Raw genomic sequence first — 26,752 nt, forward strand, 5'->3', positions numbered from 1 at the left:
GAGCATCTCCAGGACATTGGTGTGTTAACTGGTCTAATACTAGCAAAGGCCTCTGTGAGAAGTTGGCCTGGTGTATGCTGTCCACTAATTAAAGTATGCCCCTTGCACCCGTCCAAACAACCCTTATGGTGATTTAAGAGGTCAAAGATAACCTTAGAAAGCTATCCAAGTGCTAGCTGTGGAGAGCAGCCTTCAGGCTTAGCCTTGAAGGAATGTTAAGCAGCTTGTTTTACCAGAATGTAACCTTATAGTATTGGTTAAATGAAAGGAGAACCACACAGCAGTGTTAAAAATATGCATTTATTAATATAACATTATCTAGTACGACACAGTATCTCCTACATGGAGATAATCACAAAGCACACAAAGCACACAATACTTAAGAACAGAAATGACAGTAGATAGCACTAATACATAGTGGGCCCCAGGGGGTGACCGAACCATATACTAAAATAGTGGTATAAGAACCACGATTCAAGTCAAGACAGTGTCGAGAGGACGTAGAACCACTGGGACCCCAAGGAACCATCCAAGGTGAGTAAGTAGGGACCCCACGGAGGACGGGTGCAGTGTGGGAACACGACTGCGTGCTGTGTGCAATTCTATGGGAAAATCACAGTTGAAGTTTTAGAGTTTAAGGACCCTTCCCAGTGGACTTTGAAGAAACCCCGTAGAAGATCGGAGGTTGGAGAGCCACCCCACCTGTGGATACTGAGGTACCCAAGTTACCTATCCCAGGGAAGCCGGGTGCATAGGTCTGAAGTGGTGTCGGAACCTGCAGTCTAACCCAATGGAAGACTTCGAAGAAGAGCCGCTGCTGGAAGGAAGAAAAGTGCCAGTTTGTGATTTTCTTTTGCCATTTCTCTCTTACACACTTCTGGTCTCTACATACACCTCTCTGTCTGTCAACCATTCTTACTCCATACACATGTCCCCCCTAATATCTTGGGTTCTTTTATAGACGCTTGCTCAGTGATCTCCTTGCCAGCCCAGAGGCTCTCTTTAAATCCTCCTTCACTGACCCTTCATTAATATCAGATCCATTAAAGATCCGACTAAGTCCTGTTCCCAAAATCAGATCCTACCATAGGTTTCAAAACAGCTGCATAGTCATCAATTTTTCCAGAATTATGTGGATGTTACACATTTATTCTTCCCTACATATTCTCCAACTCTAGTAGTTCAGCCCCTTAATGCTCCTCGCCCCCCACAACTATATCTGACCAGCTTACGCTTCCTCTGCAGGATATATCTTCCCTTCGTGGAGTACCTGGAGCTAGGGTTCAAAGATGTCCCACAACCTTATCAATTCAATGGGAAGCTTCCCTAATCTCTCAGCCCAGATGCTACTGAAACAGAACGGGACAGGAGGTACGTAGGCTAACAGCGGACAGCCACATTACACTCCAGGTGCACACAAGTCACTGCACACCACTGGTGAGCACAGACCAGTGAGAAATTAAAAAAAAAAAACATGAGAATTTTTAATTACTCCTAGTAACTATTTTTAGTTCTTTTGTATGGCCTTGACTTTGCAACGATTTTTATTAATCTGAAAAATAACAATTGATTTACTGTTGCAAAAAAAATAAAAAAAAGCATGGCTCCTTTCGGCAAGAGAAGTAACACATTTGCCCACTTCCCTGCTGACCCAGTTTTTGCCGCTCCTCTCACTTGCTAGCCTTGCAGCCCATGAATACTGTTTGCGTTGCATTTCAGAGACTTGCGTTCCACCGTAAGAACTTCATACATTCCGCACTGATAGGATGAACTAAGTACACTCGAAGACATGGCCGGGCTGACATTAGATACACACATGATTCCAGTATTGAGGCACAAATGCAGAAAGACTGTTTTTCGTTTTCATCTTGATTCCGAAGCAGTCAATAACTAGCAGCCACATAATCTAGAGTCAACCTAAAAAGTGCAGAACCCAGTAACAATGAGTACAACTGCATAATGTCCTTCAAAACAGGTTCTCAGGACAAACCTGTGACAACGCAATGTCTTTCGAACAGCTCTTAGTGAGAGGCTCGCATCACATATTTAGCCAGTATGCAAAGAGTTCCCTAGCAGCACAAACTGCTGCAGCAGAGTCTTTTGTAGGGTTCCATTCGAGACAATTTTGATCCCTTATCAAAGGTTACACTCGTTCATACCAGTTCTGGTACCAAGGCACTGTAATATTGCCCCAAAGCCAAGGGAGACTGGTCAGATTAAGTCTTGACCCTGTTAGCAGTGCAAGGTCCTGTTCTTGGATACCTGGCCTTTTTTCCTGGTGGGCAGTTTTTGCCTCGTCCACTGTTCTCTTTCCCAGCTCCAGAAAGCTAACAGGTGCTGATGACCAAAAAAGGATTTGGAAAAGACGAGTCTTCAAAACCATTGGCAAGGCACCCAGCAATATACCCCCACAGTACCCTCTGGATCACCGTTCCACTCAAAGCACGCCTGAAGACATGAAATATGTGCATCCGAAGCACCTTCACACCCGCTGAGTCAATAAACGCATGCACCACTGGGTGTTTACCAAAGTATTAGTTTTACTGAAAACAGTACAAGGCCCACTGCCACACATTGAGCTCAGCTGACACAGTTCAAGGCTGCAGCAACAGTTCAAGCAAGACCGCTGCCACAGTTTAAAGCGTGCTGCAACAGTTCAAGTGCTGCACCACACATCAAGGCCTGCTGCCACAGTTCAAGGCCCGCTGCCACAGTTCAAGGCCCGCTGCCACAGTTCAGGGCCCGCTGCCACAGTTCAAGAACCGCTGCCACACATCAAGGCCCGCTGCCACACATCAAGGCCTGCTGCCACAGTTCAAGGACCGCTGCCATTGTTCAGGGCCCACTGCCGCACATCAAGGCCCACTGCCACAGTTTAAGGCCCGCTGCCATAGTTCAAGGCCCGCTGCCAGACATCAAGGCCCGCTGCCACACATCAAAGCCCACTGACACAGTTCAAGGCCCGGTGCCACAGTTCAAGGCCCACTGCCACAGTTAAAGGCCCGCTGCCACACATCAAAGCCCACTGCCACAGTTCAAGGCCACTGCCACAGTTCAAGGCCCGCTGCCACACATCAAGGCCCGCTGCCACACATCAAGGCCCGCTGCCACACATCAAAGCCCACTGCCACAGTTCAAAGCACGCTGACACAGTTCAAAGCCCGCTGCCACACATCAAAGCACGCTGCCACAGTTCAAAACCCGCTGACACAGATCAAAGCCCGCTGCCACAGTTCAAAACCCACTGACACAGTTCAAGGCCCGCGCCACACATCAAGGCCTGCTGCCACAATTCAAGGCCCGCTGCCACAGTTCAGGGCCCACTGCCACAGTTCAAGGCCCGCTGCCACACATCAAGGCCCGCTGCCACACATCAAGGCCTGCTGCCACAGTTCAAGGCCCGCTGCCATTGTTCAGGGCCCGCTGCCGCACATCAAGGCCCACTGCCATAGTTTAAGGCCAGCTGCCATAGTCCAAGGCCCGCTGCCAGACATCAAGGCCCGCTGCCAGACATCAAAGCCCACTGACACAGTTCAAGGCCCGCTGCCAGACATCAAAGCCCACTGACACAGTTCAAGGCCCGCTGCCACACATCAAAGCCCACTGACACAGGTCAAGGCCCGGTGCCACAGTTCAAGGCCCACTGCCACAGTTCAAGGCCCGCTGCCACACATCAAAGCCCACTGACATAGTTCAAGGTCGCTGCCACACATCAAGGCTCGCTGCCACACATCAAAGCCCGCTGCCACAGTTCAAAGCACACTGACACAGTTCAAAGCACGCTGACACAGTTCAAGGCCCGCTGACACACATCAAAGCACGCTGCCACAGTTCAAAGCCCGCTGACACAGTTCAAGGCCCGCTGACACACATCAAAGCCCGCTGCCACAGTTGAAAGCCCACTGACACAGTGGTCTTGGGAAAAGAGACAAGGCTTTCCCCTCATTTTTTCCCACCCTCCGGTCTTGCTGTCATGCAGTGACAACAACAGCTACAGAAGAAGGGTGGGAACCTCTTCTGCCCGATTCTCCCTCGGCCTTCTAATATTGCAGGAGTAAAGCAGTTTGTCAATGGAGAAGTAAAGGGCAGATTAGCGGATGCTTCACCTTCGTTCCTCCACTGCTCCTGCAGATTTGAATGACAGTTGCTGCAGGGGATATTCATACTGATGTCTGTGGCCCTGCAATGACTGTCATTCATCGACAACAAGAGAAGCGGGGCCGTATGGAAGACACTAAGAGCCGCCGGAGTGTTGTTTTAATTTAAACTCTCTGCCTTGATGGGGTAAAATGTGCTCATAGACCTATAGTTTAGCACAACAGGCAGTAGTGACCATTAAATTACAGACTCCATTGTCCTTGGCCTTCGCCTTTAACATGGGGCAATAACATTCGAGGGGCCATTTTCTTGACCTGAGCAAATATTGTTGGAGCGGCAATTTGATAGTTTGTTCAGACTATTATGGAAGGTGAGAATCAGGACACAAATGGAGGCGAGGTTCAAGATTTTTATTTTGGAAAGGGAGCTCCCTCCCCTTTAGACCATGGCTAAGGGACGACAATGAAATGTAGATGCTATTTTAAGGGTAATCGCACTTTGTTAAAGAATACATTTCCATCACTTAACAAAAATTGTTTTACTTCAACAAATCTTCATTTTGCAATTATTGCCTCAGTTCGTAATCCATTATTCTCGGTGCTTTTCAGGAAAATCCCATTTTCAGGAGAATTGTAAGTAATCTGGTAAGCACACCCGTTTGCACTCCAATTGCTCATGCAGCTATCTACTACAGTACGTCTATGGTGTTTCGAAAAGCAATCACGCCTTCTTGTCATTTGCTAACTTTTCAGCAAGATTGAAGCATGCCTCCCTGCACCCTTGCATCCTCAGCCATTCCGCAACCAAATGATACATCTCTCATTCAAAGACCTTGTCTGGTAGTAGAACTGGAGCCAACCCCATTGCTTATTGATCAATCTCCTCGCTTGGATGCATGGGCCATTCAGTGCTATGCAGGCTAAGCACTTTAAATACTGTACTATTAACAAATGTATTAGTACTCTCTTTACTACCCTCAGAAAGATGTAAAACTGAGGTAGACTTGCTAGTATTCAAACTTGTGAATTGCAGATCATGATTGTACTCTTGAATATCAAGTGCAAGAATATCGTAGCCACTAATATTGTGGACAAATTATCGTAGGACAAAATATTGAAAGATAAGTGCAAAGAAGGTAGTATAAATATCCTATTCCTAACTCCAGATCTGTGCATCTTGAAGATATATATATATACCTGATAAGGTAGCGCATTGCTGCAGTAGCGCCTCGCGCTTTCACCGCTGATATTGCTTTTTTAATACAACCTGGTTATTTATTTATTTTCGCTTTTGGGTTAGTATCCCCTGGTTTTAACCTTCCTCTTACCTGCAACATAATTGGTCCTGCACCGCTATTTGAGCGGGTCCGGTTCCTGGGGTGGGAGTCCATTTCCGGCGCCATCTTGGAGTGGTGTGGGGTCGGTTCAGGCGCCAGTATTTGCGTGCGCTCTACTGCGCAGGAGCCAGCGAGGGTCATCTACTTAAGGCGAGTCCCTTCGAGGCTCGGCCTGATAAGGTAGCGCATTGCTGCAGTAGCGCCTCGCGCTTTCACCGCTGATATTGCTTTTTTAATACAACCTGGTTATTTATTTATTTTCGCTTTTGGGTTAGTATCCCCTGGTTTTAACCTTCCTCTTACCTGCAACATAATTGGTCCTGCACCGCTACTTGAGCGGGTCCGGTTCCTGGGGTGGGAGTCCATTTCCGGCGCCATCTTGGAGTGGTGTGGGGTCGGTTCAGGCGCCAGTATTTGCGTGCGCTCTACTGCGCAGGAGCCAGCGAGGGTCATCTGCTTAAAGCTCCTCCCCTAGCACAGCGGGATCGCGCAGCGGGGGCGCCCCCGCTTAGCCTGAGTCGTGCCAGAGTCCTGCCCGTCTGCGCCCGTCCGCGTCTGGACGCGGTGGGCAGGGCAGGACCCTGGACCCTATGCCAGACTCTACGGGGGTCACAATGCAGCGCTATTCTAGGGATACTCTACTCGCCATTGGGTGATGTATTAGGAGCTGTGATGCCTCACGGGTAAGTCCGCTGCGTGGACCATACTCATGTGCCTGTGGGAGGTGGACTTTAGAAATTTCCGCCCCCGCTACATGCATGAGCAATGCCCCTGTGGCTGCTGTAAATAGTTCCCGCCCTCACTTTAGCGTATGGAACCTGAACGTCAGGTCATTGGTAAAACATCACCAAGATATCTCTGACCTGATAGGCAAGGAGTCGCCTGATGTCTTTTGTTTGACGGAAACCTGGTTACAGGAGACCGACACAGCCGTTATCAACTTGGCCTTCCCGCCTGAGTATTCGGTTTACACTCTTAACCGCTCCTCTAGAGGAGGGGGAATAGCGCTGGCGGTCAAATCCTGCTACACGTGCGACTGGCGAGGGCTAAAAATTACTGGCTGCGAAAGTGCGTTGTTTAAGATCTCAATTACGCCTAATTTTGCTTTCTCGGGCCTACTGATTTATCGTCCCCCTGGTAGCGATGTGGCTTTCAGGGAGGCCCTCCCGGACGCTATCAGCACGTTGGCAGCAGGTTGTTCCAATTTTTCCATTCTTGGCGACTTAAACCTCCACTATGACAACCTGTCCATTCCTGCGGTAAACAGCTCTGTAGCCGACCTTGAGGCTCTTCAGTTTGTTCAGTTGGTGTCGCATCCCACCCATGTAGGCGGTCACATTTTAGATCCTTTTTTTTCAAATCTGGCAGAAGCTAGTACTTCTACCCCATCCCCTTTGGCCTGGACTGACCATTATTTGGTGCGTATCCAGTGTCTACTGCACGAGCCTCCCCGCAAACCCACGGTGCACTCTATCCCCAGACGGTGCTGGAACAAATTAAAGCTTGATGACTTTTACCACCTTTTGTCTACTGACCCGCTAGGCCCAGTTGAAACCGTGGATGTGGGCTATGACCGTTTTTGTGAGTGGGTTACTAGGGCCCTTGACTCCCTTATTCCGCTAGTCTCGTGTAAGTGTGGGTCAAGGGACCCGAGCCCTTGGTACGATGAGTCGTTGCGGGCGCTCAAAAGCACCTGTAGGCGTGCTGAGCGGGCATGGCGCAAAACCTATGACAATAATAAAAAAGTATTGTATTTGGCCGCCGTAAAACTCTATCACCGTGCGGTCTGTAGAACTTGTGCGGCTTTTTACGCCCTTCAATTTCGCACTAGTTCCAACCCCTCTAAAACTATCTTTAAGGCCTTGAAAGATCTTATAGCTAAAAAGGTGGTAGCGAATAATCTGGGTTCCACTTCTCACTGTGAAACCTTGGCGGCCTTCTTCTTGGAAAAGAGCCTTTCCCACGGTTGCACCCTCTGTTGGTAGACCCCCTAAGCTCCCAGTACTGGATGTTTTACATTCTTTCCCGAGCCTTACACTGGAAAGCTTTGGGAAATTGGCTCAACAGGTCAAGTCTGGGTCTCCGGTTGACCCTTTACGGCCAGCTTTGTTCAGAGACCTAACATCTCATGGTCTTTCGCCGGTTTGCTCTCTGATTAACACCTCATTAGCATCCGGCCTGGTCCCCGTGAGGTGGAAACAGGCGGTAGTTATGCCCATCCTAAAGAAACCAACTCTGGATGCTGGTAAACCTGAGAACTACCGCCCAATCTCACTTCTCCCGTGGCCAGCCAAAGTTGCGGAGGCGCATGTTAACTCTGCCCTTTCGGACCATCTTTTACGGGCTAACATCCTAGATAGCACGCAGAATGGATTTCGGGCGGGACATAGCACGGAGACAGCCCTACTCTACATGGTGGAGCATCTGCGCTCCGTGCTTGACGCGGGTCAAACGGCGGCGCTGGTGCTATTAGATCTGAGCGCCGCCTTTGACACCGTTTCCCACCCGATCCTTCTGCAACGCTTGGAGGAAGCTGGCATCACCGGCCCTGCTTTCCAGTGGTTCCGTTCATTCCTTGCCAACCGATCTTTTTGCGTGGCCGTCCTGCCCCATCAGTCCAAATTCCATCCTCTGGATCTTGGGGTTCCGCAGGGCTCCTCGCTGAGTCCCACGTTATTCAATCTTTACGTGAGACCGCTGGCTGAGGTTGTCAAGCACTGGGGTATGACCATGGTGTCATATGCTGACGACACTCAGTTAGCGGTTACGATCAGCGGGGATGCGGAGGTGGATGCCCCTAGATTCCAGAATGGATCCAGGCGGTCGCCAGCTGGATGACCTCCAACTGTCTCCAGTTGAACGCAAATAAGACGGAAATTATGATCTTTGGCAAGCATACGGAACTCTGGGGAGACAGGTGGTGGCCGTCGGATTTGGGTCCTACGCCAACTCCGGTCGCTGAGTTAAAAAACCTTGGGGTGTGGCTTGACCCAACTCTCACCTTTGTCTGCCATACTAAGCGTACGGCGGCCTGTTGCTTTGGCATCTTGCGTGGACTACGTCCCGTATTAAAATTCTTTGATGCTACAACCAGGCAACTTGTGGTCCAGGCAACGGTGATCTCTCGGCTCGACTATGCCAGCTCCCTTTTAGTGGGGCTAAATCAGGCCGAAATCACCCGCCTGCAGCGTGTACAGAATGTAGCGGCTAGAGCTGTTGTGGGCTTACCCAGATTCTGTCCCACATCCAATACCCTGCGTGCCCTGCATTGGCTACCGATTGCGCAAAGGATCCAGTTCAAGGTTCTCTGTGTAGCCTATAAGATTCTTAAGGGCTCCCCTGCCTTGATTCTTTCCAACCTCCTGTCCCGGTATGTTCCGGGCCGTGCCTTCAGATCTTCGGACCTAGAACTTGCGGTCGTCCCCCGTTTCAAGAGCTGTCGGGCTGGCGGCCGCTCATTTCAAGTACGCGCTGCGGTTCTGTGGAACTCCCTTCCCATAGAAATCCATGCCCTCGGGGATTTGCTTTCTTTTCGTCGAGCTGTTCAAACTCTTTTGTTTCCTTAGATCCTTCTGTACACTCTGTCCTGTTGTGTTGTGTTGCTACCTTGTCGGGCGCCAGGACGCCCCTTTGCTGGAGCATCTGTGCGCGTAATAAATGATTTTAACATAACATAACATATCATCATCATCATTTTTATTTCAGTTCGAAGAACCATAAAAGCAGATAAGAACAAATACAATAATTATACATGGAGTTAGGTATAGAAAATCTTATACATCCTTGATGTTTCGATATTATGAATCTCGATATTAATGTCTGACGATATCCTGGACTGGAAATTTAGGAGCCACACTGCAGATCATGCATGTCATCGGCAAGCTTTCAACTAATTTATCCATCGCTCCAGAATAAAGTGCATTTTGCTTAGTAACAAATTTATCGTGAGAAATCCAGCATGAAATTGCAAATCCTTTTTGATAAGTCGTTAAATTATTTTCGGCTTTTTATTAATAAATATTTATGGTTTTTTCAGACTGCTCCTCGCCTTTAAAGAGACAAACTCTCTCCAGGATTCTGATTCAGATAGTTGAACCTCTGACGCTGCTTTCATCGTTTCTCCCTTCCGCTGTAATCCTACCTGTTTCTATGGGCAAACCTCAACTTGTAACAAGTAAAGCACTTTGTTGAAAACAATCAACATGTTCGCCCATGGTATTGTGGCACTGTATCAAATTACTATTTTTGAAGGTGAAATAAATAAAAAATAAAAAAGCAAATGTGGTCTTTGTTGAAAATATGTCCTGTCAGCACCTTTTTGTAATTCATTTCCAGACCTAATTGTCTGGAAAATACCACGTTAAAACATTTTATTTTTACTGGATGGAAACTGTATGAAGAACTGCAAATTCTTAAGGTGGTATTGGATGAGTTGTATATGTCTAATCATTGTCTTACTCATACGTCATGAGCTCTTAGAATACGTGGAAACTTGTTAATATCTTTCTTTGTATTATTTAAAGAATATCATCTGTGTTATTACTGAAAATATTGGGACGAAAGTGGGGTTGTACATGTACATTTACAATCTTTTGTATTTTATTTTTCAAAATAAAAGCTTTAAATGTGACCTTGGACTCAGTTTTGTGGATGCACGATCGAACTGTAAGCCTATTACACGTCTCAGTGAAATATGTTGTGCAAACTCCTGCCTGTGCAGGGATCGGACCATAGTCATGAACTCGTAATCAGGAACATCGTCTCAGTCCCGTAAACATCAGTGATTTATTTGTAAAAAAATAAGTGCCAGGGCTCTCAACAGGAGGCAGCTTGCACCAGCCCTGATAGCGCCATCTAAAACAAATCCAACTACTAATCATGAAAGTGGGGAGAGGATGTGGTTTAACGGTCAGAGCTGCTGACTTCAGAGCTGGGGAACCAGGTTCGAGTGAGTCTAGGATTTGGCTCCACATCCTGTGATTCTGGAAAAATCACTTAATCTCCCCATGCCTGCCATGAATGAACGTGAATGCTTCCTTAACTGATGCTCGTGAAAAGCAACTGTGTTGATGATTTAGTGTCGGTGCTGAGCACCAGAAACCACAGGCTCAAATTAAGCACTGGTATACATTGCACGTATGTCTAGAACAGCACTTTGCTGTAGATATCGTTGGATTCTCCACATAATTTCATAACCAGAATTCACAGAGCAAAGCCCCTGCAGTTCAGCTTTTGGGCTAATGTGTCTGGGAAAGAGAAGCACTTTGGGAGCCTGGGATACTCTGCCACCTTTGCCAAGTCTCTTTCTTCTCATGTGCCAGCACCTCACTTCAGGTAATTCAACGGGATTGCAAAGCTTTCTGAAAAGACAAACAGGCTTTGGAAAAATGAAGGAATCCCTATTTGCAAGGGGAGTCCTTTCCAAATACAGATCCCTTAAAGTATGTAGAAATGTTTTGTGACTTAAATCGGGTCGCAAAACATTCATATTTTTCACCAACTCAAATGAGGTGGTAACACATTAGCAAACTGGAATGGGTCTCCAGAGCCCCCTTCCCCTTTGTGAATGGTGAATTCTTTTGTTTGTTTTTAAGGTTAGTCTAAGGGACCACTGCCTCATCTTTTAAAAAGTTTGTAAATGTTTTCATTCTCTGTTTTTAAACGCATCCTGTTTTCCTTTTAGGAAATAAGCTGCATTAAAAAATAAAATAGGATTGCTTTATTTAAAAGCAATCACAGACATGTTGGTCCGTTGACCCGAGCAGGCCACAATGCCTGTGATCACAGCTATTTGTGTTGGGTCGTAATTTGATTCGTGTCTCCTTAACATTTATAAAGTAGGTTGAATTGTGACACACTGCGATTCAGTATTTTTTAATCGGCCTAATAATACATAGGTCAATTTGCAAAACAAGAATGCATTAAATAACATTTGGTGCACAAATTGCGTTCCCTTTTACTTAATGCATTCTTCATACATGAGGCCCCAAATTTGATGATAATTCAGTTTTTCCTTAGTCCTCTATTTTATTGTGCGTGATTGTGCTTCTCATGAATGGCCCCCAAGATATGGAACGCTTTACTCCCAGAAACGAGCCTTAATCCATCTGTGGCCTTTTTCAAAAAAGAAGTGTAATCGATTCTCATGTCCAAATTCACTTGAACTTGTCCTGTATGTATGCTCTAATCTCTAATTGTTCCCAGTACTGTATTCACATAATTCATTGTATTTATATGTATATGCCATTACCTATATTTGCTCTGTAAAGCGCTCTGATACCCGCAAGGGTCTTGTTCGCTCTATACAAAACCTCCAAAATAACAATAAATAAATAAAGTACATGTGCACTGCTGTAACAATAATGCTAAGTTATGGGCTCGCAGGTTCGGTGTACTTTGAACTGAATCGCTTCGAGGCACTGTCAACAAGGAATGGATGGTGCAGTGGCGCCACTAGGAGAACAAAAACATCAGCCACACTTACAGAGAGCCATGTTAATGCTATGCAATAAAGAAATGTGCGAAAACCACAGTTAGTGTGGGTTTGCAGTTCTGGCATGATTAGGCAGCCATCTTTTAATGGTGTTTGTGCAAGCACGGGTGGTCATCTTGAAATGGTTTTTGTAATAAAACACCATTCAAATACAAACAAGCGTTGAAAAAACGAAAAGGTCTCCATCCAGCACCAGATGTATTTATTGGCTTTGCCAAAGCGTGTTTTATTTTGCGGTAGTTTTTTAATGTTGTAGTGAAACCATTAGTGAGATACATTTGGCAATAACATGAAACAATGGAAAATCAGTCAGCCATTGCTGAGGGCCTATGCTATATTAAGTCAACTGCAGGTAGCTACCTTATGCCGCATCACAAATGGCTACGAGAGAGAGAAAGGCTGCACCAAAGTGCCTCATTAGAGTGCTGGTTGCTAGCAGGACAATGCTAACTCTGAGCATAAAAATGCGATGTTGTGTTGAGCCTCAATAACCCTGTCACTTGAGGTGCTATTACTACTACAATTTGTTAGTTGTGTAATTGTAGGCACAAATCTATCGCAAACATATCACTGCATGAAATACAGAGCACCGCTACATGAGTAGTCCTCCAGAATGAGCACGGTACACTATGGGCGAATGAAGAAGAAAAAGACTGCATAATGCACTCATATTGTATGCAGAAAATATGGATACAAAAAATAATGCTCTTGCCTTTAACAGATTATCGACATAAATATTTCTCTTCCCACTTTCTTCCTTCTCTGGACCTCTGAAGATGTAGCAGAATCACAACGAGCTGGTTGGCCTGCATCCCAGTCCAGCGTTTTGTTGCCTACCAGGTCAAGCACCAACCATATGCAAAGCAGCTTTAGTCCTGCTCCAATTGGAATAGTCCTGGCCAATCTACAAGGCCAGGTACCCTCTGAACGGGAACAAAAGAAACCTCCTGACAGGTTTCAGCTTATTTAGGTCTTCTGAGTGAGGTACAACTTGTGTCCTGTGGGACAATGAGCAGGAGGCCCATGTCTCTGCATGCCTTTTGACTTGAGGCCAAGGATAACAAAACCTTGATGGGTAGAATACCTGAATTACTCTCAGCCACTGGTGTTTATTCAGGCTGCATCCCAGTGCGTTTTCATGCTCACTATGACAGACTTTCTGTGAATAGGAATACAAGCTACCTTATGGCTTAGGTAGGCCTCCTCAGTGAGGAATGGTTTGATTCCATTGGCACAGTGAGTAAGGGCTAACATTTAGGCATACCTGTCGCAAAAAAGTCATGAAAAGTCATCTTTGGACTGCTTGAATTAACCTCAGCCATTGGCAATTTCTTGGGCTGCATCCTAATCCATCTTTTTTTGTGTTGTCCACCATCATGCCACCTCATACAAGAACCAGCCAAGTATTACCACAGAAACAATATTTATTAGATCAAGAGTGGGTGAAAACATAAAACGTATTAGGTTAAGAGAAGGTGAAGACAAAAGAAACATTAGCTCAAGAGAGGGTGAAGATCGAAGAAATAATAGGTCAAAAGAGGGTGGAGCAGAAATACAATGGATATCAAAAAGGCCAGAAATGAGGAGGTGGATGGGAGGAAAGAAAAGATAATTTTCCCCAAAGGTAAATAGATAATATAAAAATACCTTGACGGGCTTTAAATGCACATATACATAGGCCCAGCCAAGCACACGCCATACTTGTCAGTGACAATCACCTGAAGAGTGTAGGAGCCTGCAAAGGGATTGAATAAAAGGAAAATACAGCAAGAGTGGAAAAAGCAACTTTTAGAATTAACAAAAATAACCTCAAAGGCAACACCAGAAACTCTGAGACGATTATTCCAGATGCAACAAAGTGACACTCACGAAGGACAAAAAACTCTGGTCAGGACGAGAAGGGAAAAGATGTTCTGCATGAGTCTTGTCCACAAATTGCTGTAATCCAAATTATCTGAAAAGAATGGCTGGTCTCCTCTGAAGACCAACAGTAGTGGGAGGCTCTCAGAAATCTGGTTACTAAAAAGATTTAAAAAAAAAAATTGTTGGGCGCAGACCAGTCGTTTACACAAGGCTGGAAAAGTTGTGTCTGCAGAACGCTTGTAGGTGGTAAGTGGATTCAGGCCGAGAACGGGCCAGCGACAGGTGCTTGATAAACAGCCCCAGTGTCTCAAACTGAAATGCCTTCTGAGACAACAAGAGAAGTCCCATGTGACACTTCTGGTGGGAATGAGAAAACTAGACAATGGTGGTTGAGTGGCCACAACCACACATAGAGATGCACACAGGTACATTTTTGTCATGACCTCCTTCTAAGGACAAGGTTTCAAGTGCGCTTCTAAATTCTGACTTGTTCATGTGTCTAAATTCCGAAATTTGCGTCCATAACCTCCCTCCACAGACTTGTCCTGGTGAAAGGTCTAACCTGCTGACATTTACTGGATGGCCGCATTCAGTAAGTTTTGTTATTGAGTAACTGAGCATGGAAAACACACAATTCTGCACCATTAATTTAGAGACTTTTACTTCACCTGGTAAATACCGCACCCTCTAGTTTCGGTATTTACTGGGTAAATTACCTCACCACCTCCTGACAACCACTTGGATTTTCGTGCCAGTATACCCTTATCCACTCGTACCTGCATACGGAAGCTAGTAATCACCCCTTGCGTGCACAATATCAAGCCAAGCCTTCGTTTCGGGACTGTGGTAGTACACACGAAAAGGAAATAGGGCAGCTGCCATATGAAAGGTGATCAGATGGCCCCAAGTCAGGAGAGACCACAACTTTTCCATTCCTGGAATTTGCTTTTACTCATCAATGCATTCTGGGAGATGTAGTCTTGGTTCATTTTAATTCAGCATTTGGACCAACACATCTGATAACAATGATAGGTAAAAACAAGGTCCAGGAATGGAAAAGTGGTATTCTGGTGACAAGGAGCCATCTGGTCACCCTACATGTACAGGGTACTTGCAGTTCAAGCACCAACTCTTTCGCTTCTTTCGGGGTGCTATCCCCTGGTGGTCGCCGTATGCAGTAACCAGGAGGGTACTCAGATAGTGCAGTGAACAAAACAAAGGGGCATATTTACGAGTACTCTGCATCGCTCTTGCACCACGCAACATGGTGCAAAAGTGACCCAGCTCAAAAATGACATTTATGTAGCCACGCAAGACCACTTTGCATGGACCTGAGTGGCTTCATAAGTCCCCAGTAAAGCAACACAGCGCAATTCGCTGCTTTGCCTTACTCTGCGGGTGGTATTTCATGGGTGTTGTGTTGGTGTTCCTATGCAGCATTCATGGATTTTGATGGTTTTTCCAGATTTGCCAGAAGTGGTAGACCTGGGAATGTGCCAAAAGCCTACACCTTCCCAGGTGAGGCATATTGAGGAGAAATATGTTTCTTTCTCCCTGTTTTTCTCTTTCTTTGTGTGCTGGATTCTGCAACACACATAGAGGAAAATGCCTCAGGGGATTATTTTTGTGCAGTAAGGTGCACCTTCTTGCTCAAAGCCTATCCACCATACAGTGCAGGCCCCCTTATACTATGGTGCCAGGGTGCCTGCATTGGCACTGGGCAGCCAAAACAGCTCATTTAAATACGGTGCATTCCTGCCCTTTCCCAGCCGTGCAGCAGAGCACAGCAAGGTGACTTCCTACACTGTCTGACTTTTTCATAAATATGCCCCCAAATTTGTTGCCTGCCTGATGCTCCAACCCCTGAAACACCAAACCCAGGGCTATACAGGAATTTCGTTTTTTAACCTCTCTGTATAACAGGTGAGATCACTACCCAAACATATGCTAGGCTGCCCCGGGCCACCGAAGGGGGCCATCTAAGAGGGCGGCCACCCTTAGTGTCACAGGATGGCACAGACCCTAAGGATTGGTCTAGTGGTGGGGACCAGGAGGGTCCCCAGTGATGTCACTTCCGGCGGGGGAGGGGCGGGTCTGAGGGTAAATGGCCGGGGGTCGCGGGCCTGGCGCCCTCTTTGATTCCTGACACCCAGAGCCATGGCGGAGTTACAGGGTGATCCAACGCTGGAAGGTACAGAAGGGTACCCTCTACAGGAGCACAGGAAGGGGGAGAGAGCCAATTAACCCCAGGGAGATCCTTGGTGGGATCCTTCGGGCGGTTGTGGACCCGAGCAACCGAGGGTTGCCTGCAATGCTCCGCCCCCCCCCCAGAGGGGGAGGGGTATGAGTAAGGGGTGGACTGGAGGTCCGCCGGGGGGAAGGGGTTAGCCCCTCCCCAAAAAATCGACAACGCCCCTGTGGTTAACACCACAGGGGGGGGGTTTATGGCTCATCAGGTGGGCTGGTCGCGAGGGGCGGCCTGACCCTGGATCGCCCGTAAGATAACTCAACATGTTGGCATAATGTTTATGCAAATAAAACTGCAACAACTTTCTCCAACAAAACATTGTGTGGTGTCTGTTATTATGGGAAATTGTTGTGAGCGGTCTGGGGTATGGGCTGATGTTGGCACTATTAGTGCTACACTTTTTCCTGTGCGAATGAGAAATGCCTGGTCTTCTTCCTGACCCTGCGCCCCCATCTTGTTTACATGAGGAAAATAATCCCTAATGCTGTCCTAGCCGTAGCCAGCCAATAACTATCACTTGTTTGAGAATATCGGCAAAGAACAATCTGACACGAGATTCAGGTCCATGTTCTCAGGATACAAAGAGTGAGTCTCTTAAAAGGGCAATGGTTTAGTGTTGTTCAAAACTGGGCCCAACACAGCTTTACTTCGATGAAATAATACCCCAGTGCCCATACAAGAAGACTTGATGGAAACAGAGCAGGCCAGATCCACCATCGGTAGCAGTAGCAGGAGGCTTGACCGCTATAGCGCTTAGAGCTGGTAGTGGGGAGGAGGAGGCGCTGCATCTTGGGACGGCAGAGGCTGCACAGGAGCTGCATGCAAGCAGCCATCATACAGGCTGGTGTGATGGAGCAGATGGGCAGGGAGTGGTGGGCAGGCAGGAGCAGACAGCATCATAGATGCTGGAGGTGACGTCGCCCTTTTACAGTGGCCAGAATGAATTCCTGCAGGAACTTTGTAGCACTTCTCAGCAGTGTTTGTGGTCTGGAGAATTAATGAGGTGCCTCACAGCAGGGCTACAAGTCACTTCGATGATGTACCTTCAGTTACATCCACTTGCCAGGTCAAAGTTCATGGCAAGCTCCTGTCAGGCATTACATTCGGGCTTCATGGGCCTGAGAATTGAAACTGCAGAGACAGCCAATCAGTTGCCTGCATTACTGGAGAACTATGTCAACATTCAAAGGCATCTCAGATCAACAAGACAGATTGCAGGGTTTGACGGTAGCTCCCTTTGCAGGGCCATAATAATGTAATTCTTGGTCAGACTTTTTTTCTTGGAGGCAGTGACCTTGATGGACCACAGCGCTAGGGTTTGTGTATTGGGCTACCACTTTCTGTAGATTTTTGAGTACATTTGTTTTTGAGAATGTCATTATATTTTTCGACCTTGCCTGATAATTCTGAGTGCTAAGTACAATGAAAATACTGCTTCATTCCTAAAGCCTTATAAATTGCCTCCACTACAAAAGAAATAAAGTGGGCTCTGTGGTCAATAGAAAGCCTTAGCGTGACCCTGGAAACGGGTATGAAATCCCTGAGTAACTCTTGGTCACTGTGACACCATCCCTGTTGGAGCACAACTATGCTTCAATGTAGCCAGAAAACAAACCATCATGAGTACATAAGAGAAGAAGCAACACATGGGCATTTGAGCAAAGTTAATCTGCAGATGGACAAAGGGGTCCCAAAGAGCCGGTGGCGCAAGACTGGTCGCTATCTTTTTTCCAATGATATGGTCTAAAGATATGGCATACTTGTTGGGAGGCAGAGGGAAAGAAGGACGCAAACCAGTGGGTTGCTGCGGCACAAATCAGGACATCCCTTCCATCGTGGGTATGTCTATTGTAACAGCAGGCAAGTTTAGGGAGCAGGTATTAGGGCCACCAATTTGCCTGTTCCATCCCTCCACACTGCATCACGGTCGCTTTTACCACTTTGTTTCATCCAGGTATATTTCTCATTTTCAGATGCTTTCTCCTGTAATGAGGGTACAGAAAATTCATCACATACATAGCAATTTCATAGTTTGAAGTCAATGCAGCAATTCTGTTGACTACTGCATTTCCTCGGGACACCTCATTGGTGTACATTGGTGGGCAGCACATTTGACAATGGCAACTTTGTGATGCCACATTGGAGCATCTAACAGACGCAAGTGTTGAAATAGAAGTCCCGGCAGAAGTAAGAATACCCCTCTGCATCAAAAGCAAACTAAAGCCATGGGCCACTTCTAATGCATATATGAGTTAGCACAGTAGCTATCTTGAGTGATGCTAGAACACAAGCTCTGGTAAGGGCGATACACTTGGTGACTTGGGCAGGTACCTTCTCTGTACAACGTCATATAGGGTAAATACAACACATCCTGCAACAAGATTTCCAGCATCATTTCACATAGTAGATCAGATATCGGTGCACTGACAAATCGATTAGGAGCTTACTTATAATATTCAGTGGTTAACAGGCAGTCCTGTGAGTCAACCTTGAACCGTGGACATTAAATTAACTGGGTTCCGTACTGGACAACCTGTTAATGCAACTTGGGATGGAGAAAGTAATAAAACTGATACTGAGGCCATCATTCAGCGGACAGATGTTGGCTTTTCATGGTGAGTAGCAACGCAGTAGGGAATAACAGTGATCAGAGTAGAGCCTAGAACAATGTTTTCAGAGTCTTCTAAAAGTAGGACAGTGGCAGCAACAGAAGGTAAACAGGTCAAGAGAGCTGCCACCTCAGGATCAAGAGAAGAAGCAGAATATGCAATAGGTTTCTTTTGATCACCATGATTGTGCACCAACACTCCCAGAGCCCATCCATTTCATTCATGATAATACCAAGTGAAAGGTTTGGGGTAGTTGGGTAGCACCAAGGCAAGAGCGAAGCCTAATGCCTGCTTTACCTTCACAAAAGATAGCTCTGCCTTCTCAGACCACAGCAGGAGCTCGTGGGTATTCACAATCTGGTGTGTACAACATCCCACCATCCAGAGAAAAGGGTGTATCCGATAGACGGGACTGGGGTAATAACTCACAGATGGCTACAATATGGTCTGCAGGCAGCTTGCACTCCCTAGCAGACACATTATGACCTAAATATCGAACATAGGGTAGACCGAGTATTCATTTTTCCTTCGAAACCTTATGACATTTCTTAGCCAATTCAGTAAGAAAGTAAATAGTAAATCGGTCTTGCATGAGTTCTGAGTGCCAGAAGCAAGTAAAAAATCATCAAAGTATTGAACAACTGAAGAGCTCTTGGGGAAGACCACAGTGTCAAGATTCTTCTTCAAAAGATGACAGGACTTTTATACAAAATCCTGTGGGAGCCTTCGTAATGTTACCTGTACCCCGCAGAATTGGAGCGAGAAGCAATACTGGCTTATCTCATGAATGGGAATGGGGAAGATTGCCGAAGAGAAGTCTACTATAGATAACAATTTAGAAGGTAGGGTAAAATGGTGGCGGGGTTGGGCAGTATGGGAAAACTGAGCAGCACAATATTGTTGGCTGCCCTCAGATCCTGTACAAATCTGAAGCAATCTTTCTTACCCATTTTCTTTATCAAGAGAATGGGCATGTCACAAAGGCTCACAGTAGGCACTAACAGTCCTTGCTTGATTTGCTAGGACAAATCCCAGCTTTGGCTACTAAATATAGATGCAGAGGGTACAGTGGAATGTAAAGAAGTTCCTTCAGTGAGCATTATACGCACTACACTATTTACATCTTTAGATCAAATAAAAGAAACCACTTGATTAAGGAATTCCTCAAATTCTTTTGCATCATGCATTTTTTACTCTCCCCTCCCTAGGATTCGCTTATCACAACCAATGCATTATTTTCATTAGTTATCGGGACATTCAAATAGATCCCAATCTCTGTGCAATAAAGCATTCAATTTAATTTGCACAACACATTTCTAAATTAAAGGTTTCTAGATAAGGCCGGGCTCAGCAGGAAGGCATATTGATCGACAAAAGGTCATAATATGTTAGAAACAGGATAGACGACGTGCATGATTTTATAATTAAGCAGGAACTTCCAGGTTGAGCAACATCAGGTGCCACAATTGGACAATCACAGTTCTAATGCCCCATTTGACCACAGTTAAAACATAAACCTTCCTGACGGTCTCCGTCCCCTCGCCCCAATTCCTGCCCACCACTTTCTGCCCCTCTGTTCTCCGTTCTTTTTCCTCTACCTTTTACAGACTGTTGAAATGATTGTATTTGTAAAGATATAATTTTGGATTCATTTGATCCCTTTTTTCTTGCTCTGCCACGTAGGGATTAGCAACTGTACCTAACTCAGCCAGACCTTTTATTTGCCACCCAATGAAGATAGTTTGTATTTGCTCCCGAATCCTCAACAACAATCTGCACAAAGACAGCCCCCAAATCTTCCACATCTTGCACTATGGAGTAGGCAATCCTGTCCTACCTTTAGAACATTTCTTTCAGTCTATTGAATTAATCAAATAGGGATTCTCCTTTGATCTTCTTAAAATTCAAAATATTTGTTCAGTCAGTATTAACAGAAACACTTCAATCAATCAATCAATCAATCAGGATTTATAAAGCGCGGCTAATCACCTGATAGGGTATCCATTACAGCATTGAACAAGCCATCCTTGGATGATAGGGCCACATCATCCGTTGGTGTATGATGCTTACCATTTCGATTCTATATCAATCTTGATCAATCAATCTCTCACTTTATTCAAGCAAGAAGTGACATTGGAAGGATATACCTCCACTCCTTTTAAATTTCCCTGTGGTGTCCCGCAAGGGGCCTCTTAAAGTCCCACTCTTTTTAATGCGTACATCAGAGTACCATTTGGGTTGGTAACATTCAAATACAGCCTGCAGCTCCTCACAGAATCTGAGAGAGTTTTCATGAATGTTGGGGGACCTTTTCTGCCAGGTACCATGTGATATGAGTAATCCTTCTCCGTCCACAGGCCCCCACTGTCCGGGGTACTCTCTATGGGGAAAAGGGGCATCAAGGGGCTTTTCTCAGGGTTGCCAATAGTGGATGGTGTGTGTGGTCTGTTGCAGGCATTTGGTGGCATAGGGAAGGTCAATACATCTAATTTGTCCTCCTGATTTTCTTCTTCAGGTTCTGACTTTTCAGCAGTAATTTGGGAAAACAGTTATGGAGGAGGCAGGGCAGAAGGTACACAAGCTATAGCCCTGTCCCTCAACGGGCTAATTTGATATTGGGGTTTCTCAAAAATCTGCTTCATTTCATGCATTTATGACATATGTTTCCTCTTTTCTGCTTCTTCAAGCCAAATTACAAGTGCCGCTACTGTCCACTACAGTACAAGAAAACACAATAAATGAGATAGCGCTTAGAAGTCTAATATGCATTTAATACAAAATAGCCAGCAAGCATCCAAAAATTAAATAAGGCAATTGCCATTCAATGGACCACAGCTGCACTCGTGATTAGTTGGAGTATGTAATGCAAAAATCCGTACATTTTTGGGTTGTGTTAATATTTTTCTCAATACAAGTGTAAGGCAACACATGAGAGAGTGTAACTAACCGATAGCAATTCATGCACAGGTGCTAGGATCTTCTTCTGGGAAGGAATGTGAGACAACTTTGGAAGAGAGATATAACAGTAAGAGGAGATGACTCTACAGCTGCATAATACCCTCGCTGCATTGTGCCAACTTCAGAATACGGCTATGCTTTGCTAACATAGTCCAACAGAAATGTTCAGGGTACAAAATGCAGTAATAGAAATAGAATTAAAGTTCATTTAAAATGCATATAAAGGTGGTCTTCAAGCTGATAAAAAATATAATTGCTATTAATTACTAATGTGAATGCATTCTGCCTTTTCATAGTAATCATATAAGCATCAGGGCACGCATATGGTAACTTTTACTTTCTCACTATCTACATTGTTTCTAGGATCCTTTAACGGTATTTTAAAGTTATTTAGGTGCTGATATTTAAAAATACCTCTGGAAAGGACTGTCCTTAATTTTCGCTTTCAAGTCCCACCCGCTGTTTCACAAAAGTGCATGTGCTTTTTCCATAATGGTGGAACATACCATGGGCGGAAGTTCCCCGTTTGGGGCTCTTCAGCTTTGGACTTTCTGGACCCCATCTCTTCCTTCTTTCACACTCTCACTCTTCGGGACGCATAAAGGTATTTAACAGCCTTGTGCTGAAGCCCATGCCATGGAGGCAGGAAGGAAAATAGAAGACAGGAAGGTAGGGCCCTTCAGTTTTTTCTCAATCTGTTCTCGTGGAGCATGCATGCCAACATCTGAAAACTGGGGAGTAGGAGGTTTTGAAAAGACATCGAGGGAATGTACGTTCCCTATAGGTGTATATTGCAACAAAGGAGATTTTAGGCAGGAGACACCTAATCAAGCCTATTTTTGGCTTCAAAGATCGGGAGTCTCCCACATGAATGGGGTCTATTGAGATGTATGGTGGAGGGAGGGAGGAGCCTATTTTTCACCTGTGCACCCTCAAGCCCTTGAATTGGCTGATCTCTGAGGAATGCAGCAAGAGTAGCGCAGAGGATGGGTGGCTAAGAGTTGGTTCAATAACAGAAGACCCACCAAGTTTAGAAAACCTACGCTCAAAAAAATATGATATAGCCGCATAGGCCTCTGTGTCATCAGATTTTCACATTCTCTTAGAGATCCAGCATGGGTCCTCCTTCCGCCACTCTCAGTGTTCGGTGGCCATTTGGTGGCATTTTAAGGAATAGCAACAGCTGTGTTCAATGCAATAAATTGTAACCCATGTTGGGGAACAGTCACAGGACTCAAACAAAGGCAAATGGAAGCATGAGTAATGACCACAGGGGCACTTGCATGGGAAGTACATAGCGGTGATGGTGCTGTAGAGCTCAAATGATAGACTCTCGATGATGGAAAAGAACTCATCCTGCAGTTTGCCAGTGATTCTCTAGATCTGAGATTACCTTAATGAAACGAACAATATGGAGAACACTGCACAGCTCACTAAGACTCCCTATGAGAGTTTGAGGTAATGAATACCTTTCAAGCCTGAAAGAGTTCTCAACTGGAGATTTATCACACCACATTTGCACCAAAGAGGAGAGGGAATTTTCCAGACAGAAGCATTGAAGTCAGAGGTTCAACCAAAGTTGTGTGCGCTGTACAAGAAGGAGAAAACGCATGATCTGGCATGCTGCTGTCATCCCCTACGCTGGCACACTACCAAGGTGCTGAGGTAAGTATGGACTGTCTAGCTTAGGACTTTGAACTTGAAGCATACCCTTTCAGGACAAAAGTTCTGGAAGGGTATGAGAGAGTTAAGGTACAAAGAGGGGGCTGAGAGCGACAGACATAGATGTTTGCCCAGAGAAGGGACAAGGTCATGAGAGGGCTAGAGGGAGATGAAGTTGAGTAAGATATATTGGGTATATAGAGATAGAGGTGAGGTAGATAAGGATGAGGTGGAGGGAGCTGAGATAAATAGAGGGTGAAGTTTCATAGAAAAGGAAGAGGGGGGAGTATAGAAGAGATGATGTGAAATAAGGAGAAAGAGATATTATCTTTCAATTCAATTGCCACGACCTGCCTCAGAGTGCGAGGATTGAGGGTGAGCAGGCCATGCACGCACACTAAGGGGAAGATGTATTATTGTTCAGCCACAGTGCAGCAACTACAGTTGTTGTGCTGCATTGGACAAGGAGAACAAAACACAGCAAAGCCATACTTATTAACAATGGCCTGCTGGGAGGAGGAGCTACGTCAGCAAACAAGATGGCTGCTTAGGCTCCCGGCTCCGCCGACCTCCGTAACCCGCTGCGATATCCTGTACATTATCCTGACTTTACGCCCGGTCTCTGTGTGCATGAACTGTTCCGCACTCCGATGGTGACATCCGGAAACTTTTATCGGCTTGTTGGAAGAAGTTCTGTCGTGTTGAAGTTTGCGGCCTGCTCCAGCGGTGAAGCCGGGGCCTCGAGTACTTTCACAGCCGGGCTGCAGTGCAACAACATCGGCCAGAAGAACCAGGCTGGGTCCGGTCGACCGGAGTGGAGGCTTTGTTTAAGCCCGAATTTGGCGGTGATCGTTTCAATTGCTCATTATCAATGGAGGAGTGATCCTGCTTATTGCTTGCTGTGAGTGGGGGTTCCCGTCCCGCGGACCCGGTATCGGGGCCGCCGGAGTTCGTGGTTCGGGGCTTCTGACCTGCGGCCTTAACGGTGTGGACCGTGGCTGCGAGCAAAGACCGGTCACCCTCCGCATCTGTTTGTTCGCGATCCTGTTTGTCCCCCCCGGGGATGCCGGATTCACCCGGGGAGGTGATTGGGATTGATATCGGGCATGAGACCGTGGATCGAACGATGCATGAGCCATCGCTGAAGTCAGTACTAGCGGAAATTTGGGTGTTTCGATCACAGGTTGATGTCTTATTGAGCAAATTGGACTCGCGCCTATCAGAGATGCTCCGGGTAGACCCGGACCCGGCCTTACGATTGAAACAGGAATCTGCAGCCATTCAAACCGTGGCCATTTTGACTCCGTGCGAGAGCCCCGTGAGGAAACCAGCGTTGGAACCATCGGATGGTGCCCTGGGAGACGGTGTTCCCGAGAATGTTATGGTATCACCGAACCTTCCGCTACTACCGGCTGGGGAGATATCAAGAGGCGTTCCCCTCCCGGAGACTTTTGTTTGTGACTTTCCTTTCACTTTGTGGTCGTCTTCTCCTCTCTTGGTGACTCTACGACTCCTGTGCAGAATACATTGGGACTGTTCGTCCAGGAGGGAGAGGTATTCAGCGTCTAAGGTTCCCGTGGACCTACTGCCTGCGAGTCGCCATGGATTGCTTTTTGATGACTCTTTTCTCCTTTATTACCTCTCTGTGTTCCTTTGGGTCTCAATGGGAGGGGTCTGTGTTCTTGTTCGGAAGGGCCAAGGTTAGGATTGACTAAGTCGGGAAGGGTAGGAGTGACTTTCACAAGTGTTCGACCTGCAACTGCTTGCTCTAAGAGGCTGGGCGGTGTTTTCCGGTACCCTCTACTCTCTTCTATACTGTTGTCATAAGTGTTCTTTTATTGATAGGGGGTGGCTGTATCTGGCGGGGGGTCTAAAGGGGCTGGGAGCCCAAATGTCTATGCCCTCCTCTATTCTTTTTCCTTCCTTTAGGGTTTTAGTTATTAGGGGCGACAGGCACGCTGCTAGTGGGGTTAGGCTGTAGCCATGTGCAGGGGTGCAGGGTGGGGGGCTGGACGTTTTTTTTTTATTTTGCCTTTTTTATTTTCTATGGCCTTTCTTTTCCTTCCTTTTCTTTCTTAAGGATCAGTATAGCTACGAATCATTCCGACTTTTCTCGTATGCTTGTATCTAGTGCTCATGCTTTTCTGATATCCGATTTCCGGGTGGGCAGGCTCCGAGAATTGGCGCAATACGGAATGTATATTGTGTGTTCATTTGCATCGATCTGTATCCTTTGGCGCCGACTCTCAATCATAGTGGTTATTATGTGTCTATCCTGTTTCTTGCCCTGTCCCCCGCATTATCTGGTTTGATTGTATGGCACCTGATCCTCTCTCATATAATATAAAACGAAACCTCTGACTCATTCTGAAACTTAATTTTGCATTCTTATACCAGTTTTGTCCTGAATCGCCGCCGAACCTCTGGGTTGTCGGCTGATGGGCTGTGTAGTACTGTAATATCGGTGGTCTTAATCTATCTAGCGGCCAGCCCCCGCGGTTGAAGACCCATGCCTGTATTTTCTTAAATGCTATAATAAAGGTTTAAAAAAAAAAAAAAACAATGGCCTGCTGCTGGTCACTACTGCCGCACTGGAATCAAACTCTTCCAGGACAAATTCCTATAATTAGACTTTTCTTAAATGTTCCACACATTGTTTGTGTTCTGTACAGTGCATCACACATGCAATGTGTGGAATACTTTAAGAAAATAGAACCTTTCTTCAAAGAGGTGTTATTTTGTTCAGGCAAAGCCCGGTCTGGTTAGTACATTGGGCTTTGCCTCAGTAACTGTGGGTTGTTGGGCTAATCTACCCAAGTTACACCCAACTTACGCCACCTTGCTACAAAGTGGTGCAAAAGAATACAAAGTGCTAGTTGCCCTGATTAAAGGATACCTTTCTAGTGAAAAGTACTTTTTGCGCTGGAAAGTAAATTACCTTTGTTATTTCGGATTGTGTGACTTAGCCCTGGCACAAACCTTTAGTAAATATGGTCCTAAGTTTCTTGTTATATATAGCCTATTATGACAATGTTTCCTACCCAGACTTACCTTTCTTACTACCTATAGTTGTCTCCCTTATGCACTTAGCGCCTTGGTAGGTTCCTAGAAGGCTGAGGCAGTTGGCCCCTGAGGAGAGACTGAGGAGTCATGCAGGAAATGAACAGTTGGTTATGAACTGTGAATAAACTATTAATTTCCATGAAGCAACATTTCTTCTTTTATACAACACTGCTGGCAATTGTGCTGTGCAGAGGACAGCTGGGTCATCACTTACCTGTTCTCAGTGTTCATGTTTTGGTTCTGCTGTGGAAGACCCCATCCTCCTCATCAAACCTCCAGGGTATAGGTCTGGTTAGCCAGCGCATGCACAGTCTCTTTGAGACATGTTGTTACATACACAGTGGGCTTACAGCCCGCCCATATCTTTTCATTGGTTTGCTTCTGCAACGCTCTCATTGCCACCGTTCCTGTTTGTCAAGCCA

At 46.0% G+C, this 26,752-nt stretch overlaps 1 protein-coding gene across 4 annotated transcripts in view; it reads left to right on the forward strand.

The window, feature by feature from the left end:
• The window catches only part of TPST1 (tyrosylprotein sulfotransferase 1), a 278,351-nt gene extending 268,287 nt beyond the window's left edge, over window positions 1-10,064 (forward strand). For 2 of the 4 annotated variants that reach the window (XM_078679468.1, XM_078679469.1), the window contains one exon: window positions 9,471-10,064. In XM_078679468.1, coding sequence (XP_078535594.1) covers window positions 9,471-9,488 — 18 coding nt within the window. In that variant the 3' untranslated portion in view covers window positions 9,489-10,064. Of the gene's footprint in view, window positions 1-4,706; window positions 4,743-9,470 lie in introns of all 4 variants that reach the window. The other 2 variants (XM_078679467.1, XM_078679466.1) reach the window with 2 other exon arrangements.
• Window positions 10,065-26,752: the final 16,688 nt, after the last annotated feature.

The sequence above is a fragment of the Lissotriton helveticus genome, chromosome 3_1 (genome assembly GCF_964261635.1).
Source record: "Lissotriton helveticus chromosome 3_1, aLisHel1.1, whole genome shotgun sequence".
NCBI lineage: Eukaryota > Metazoa > Chordata > Amphibia > Caudata > Salamandridae > Lissotriton > Lissotriton helveticus.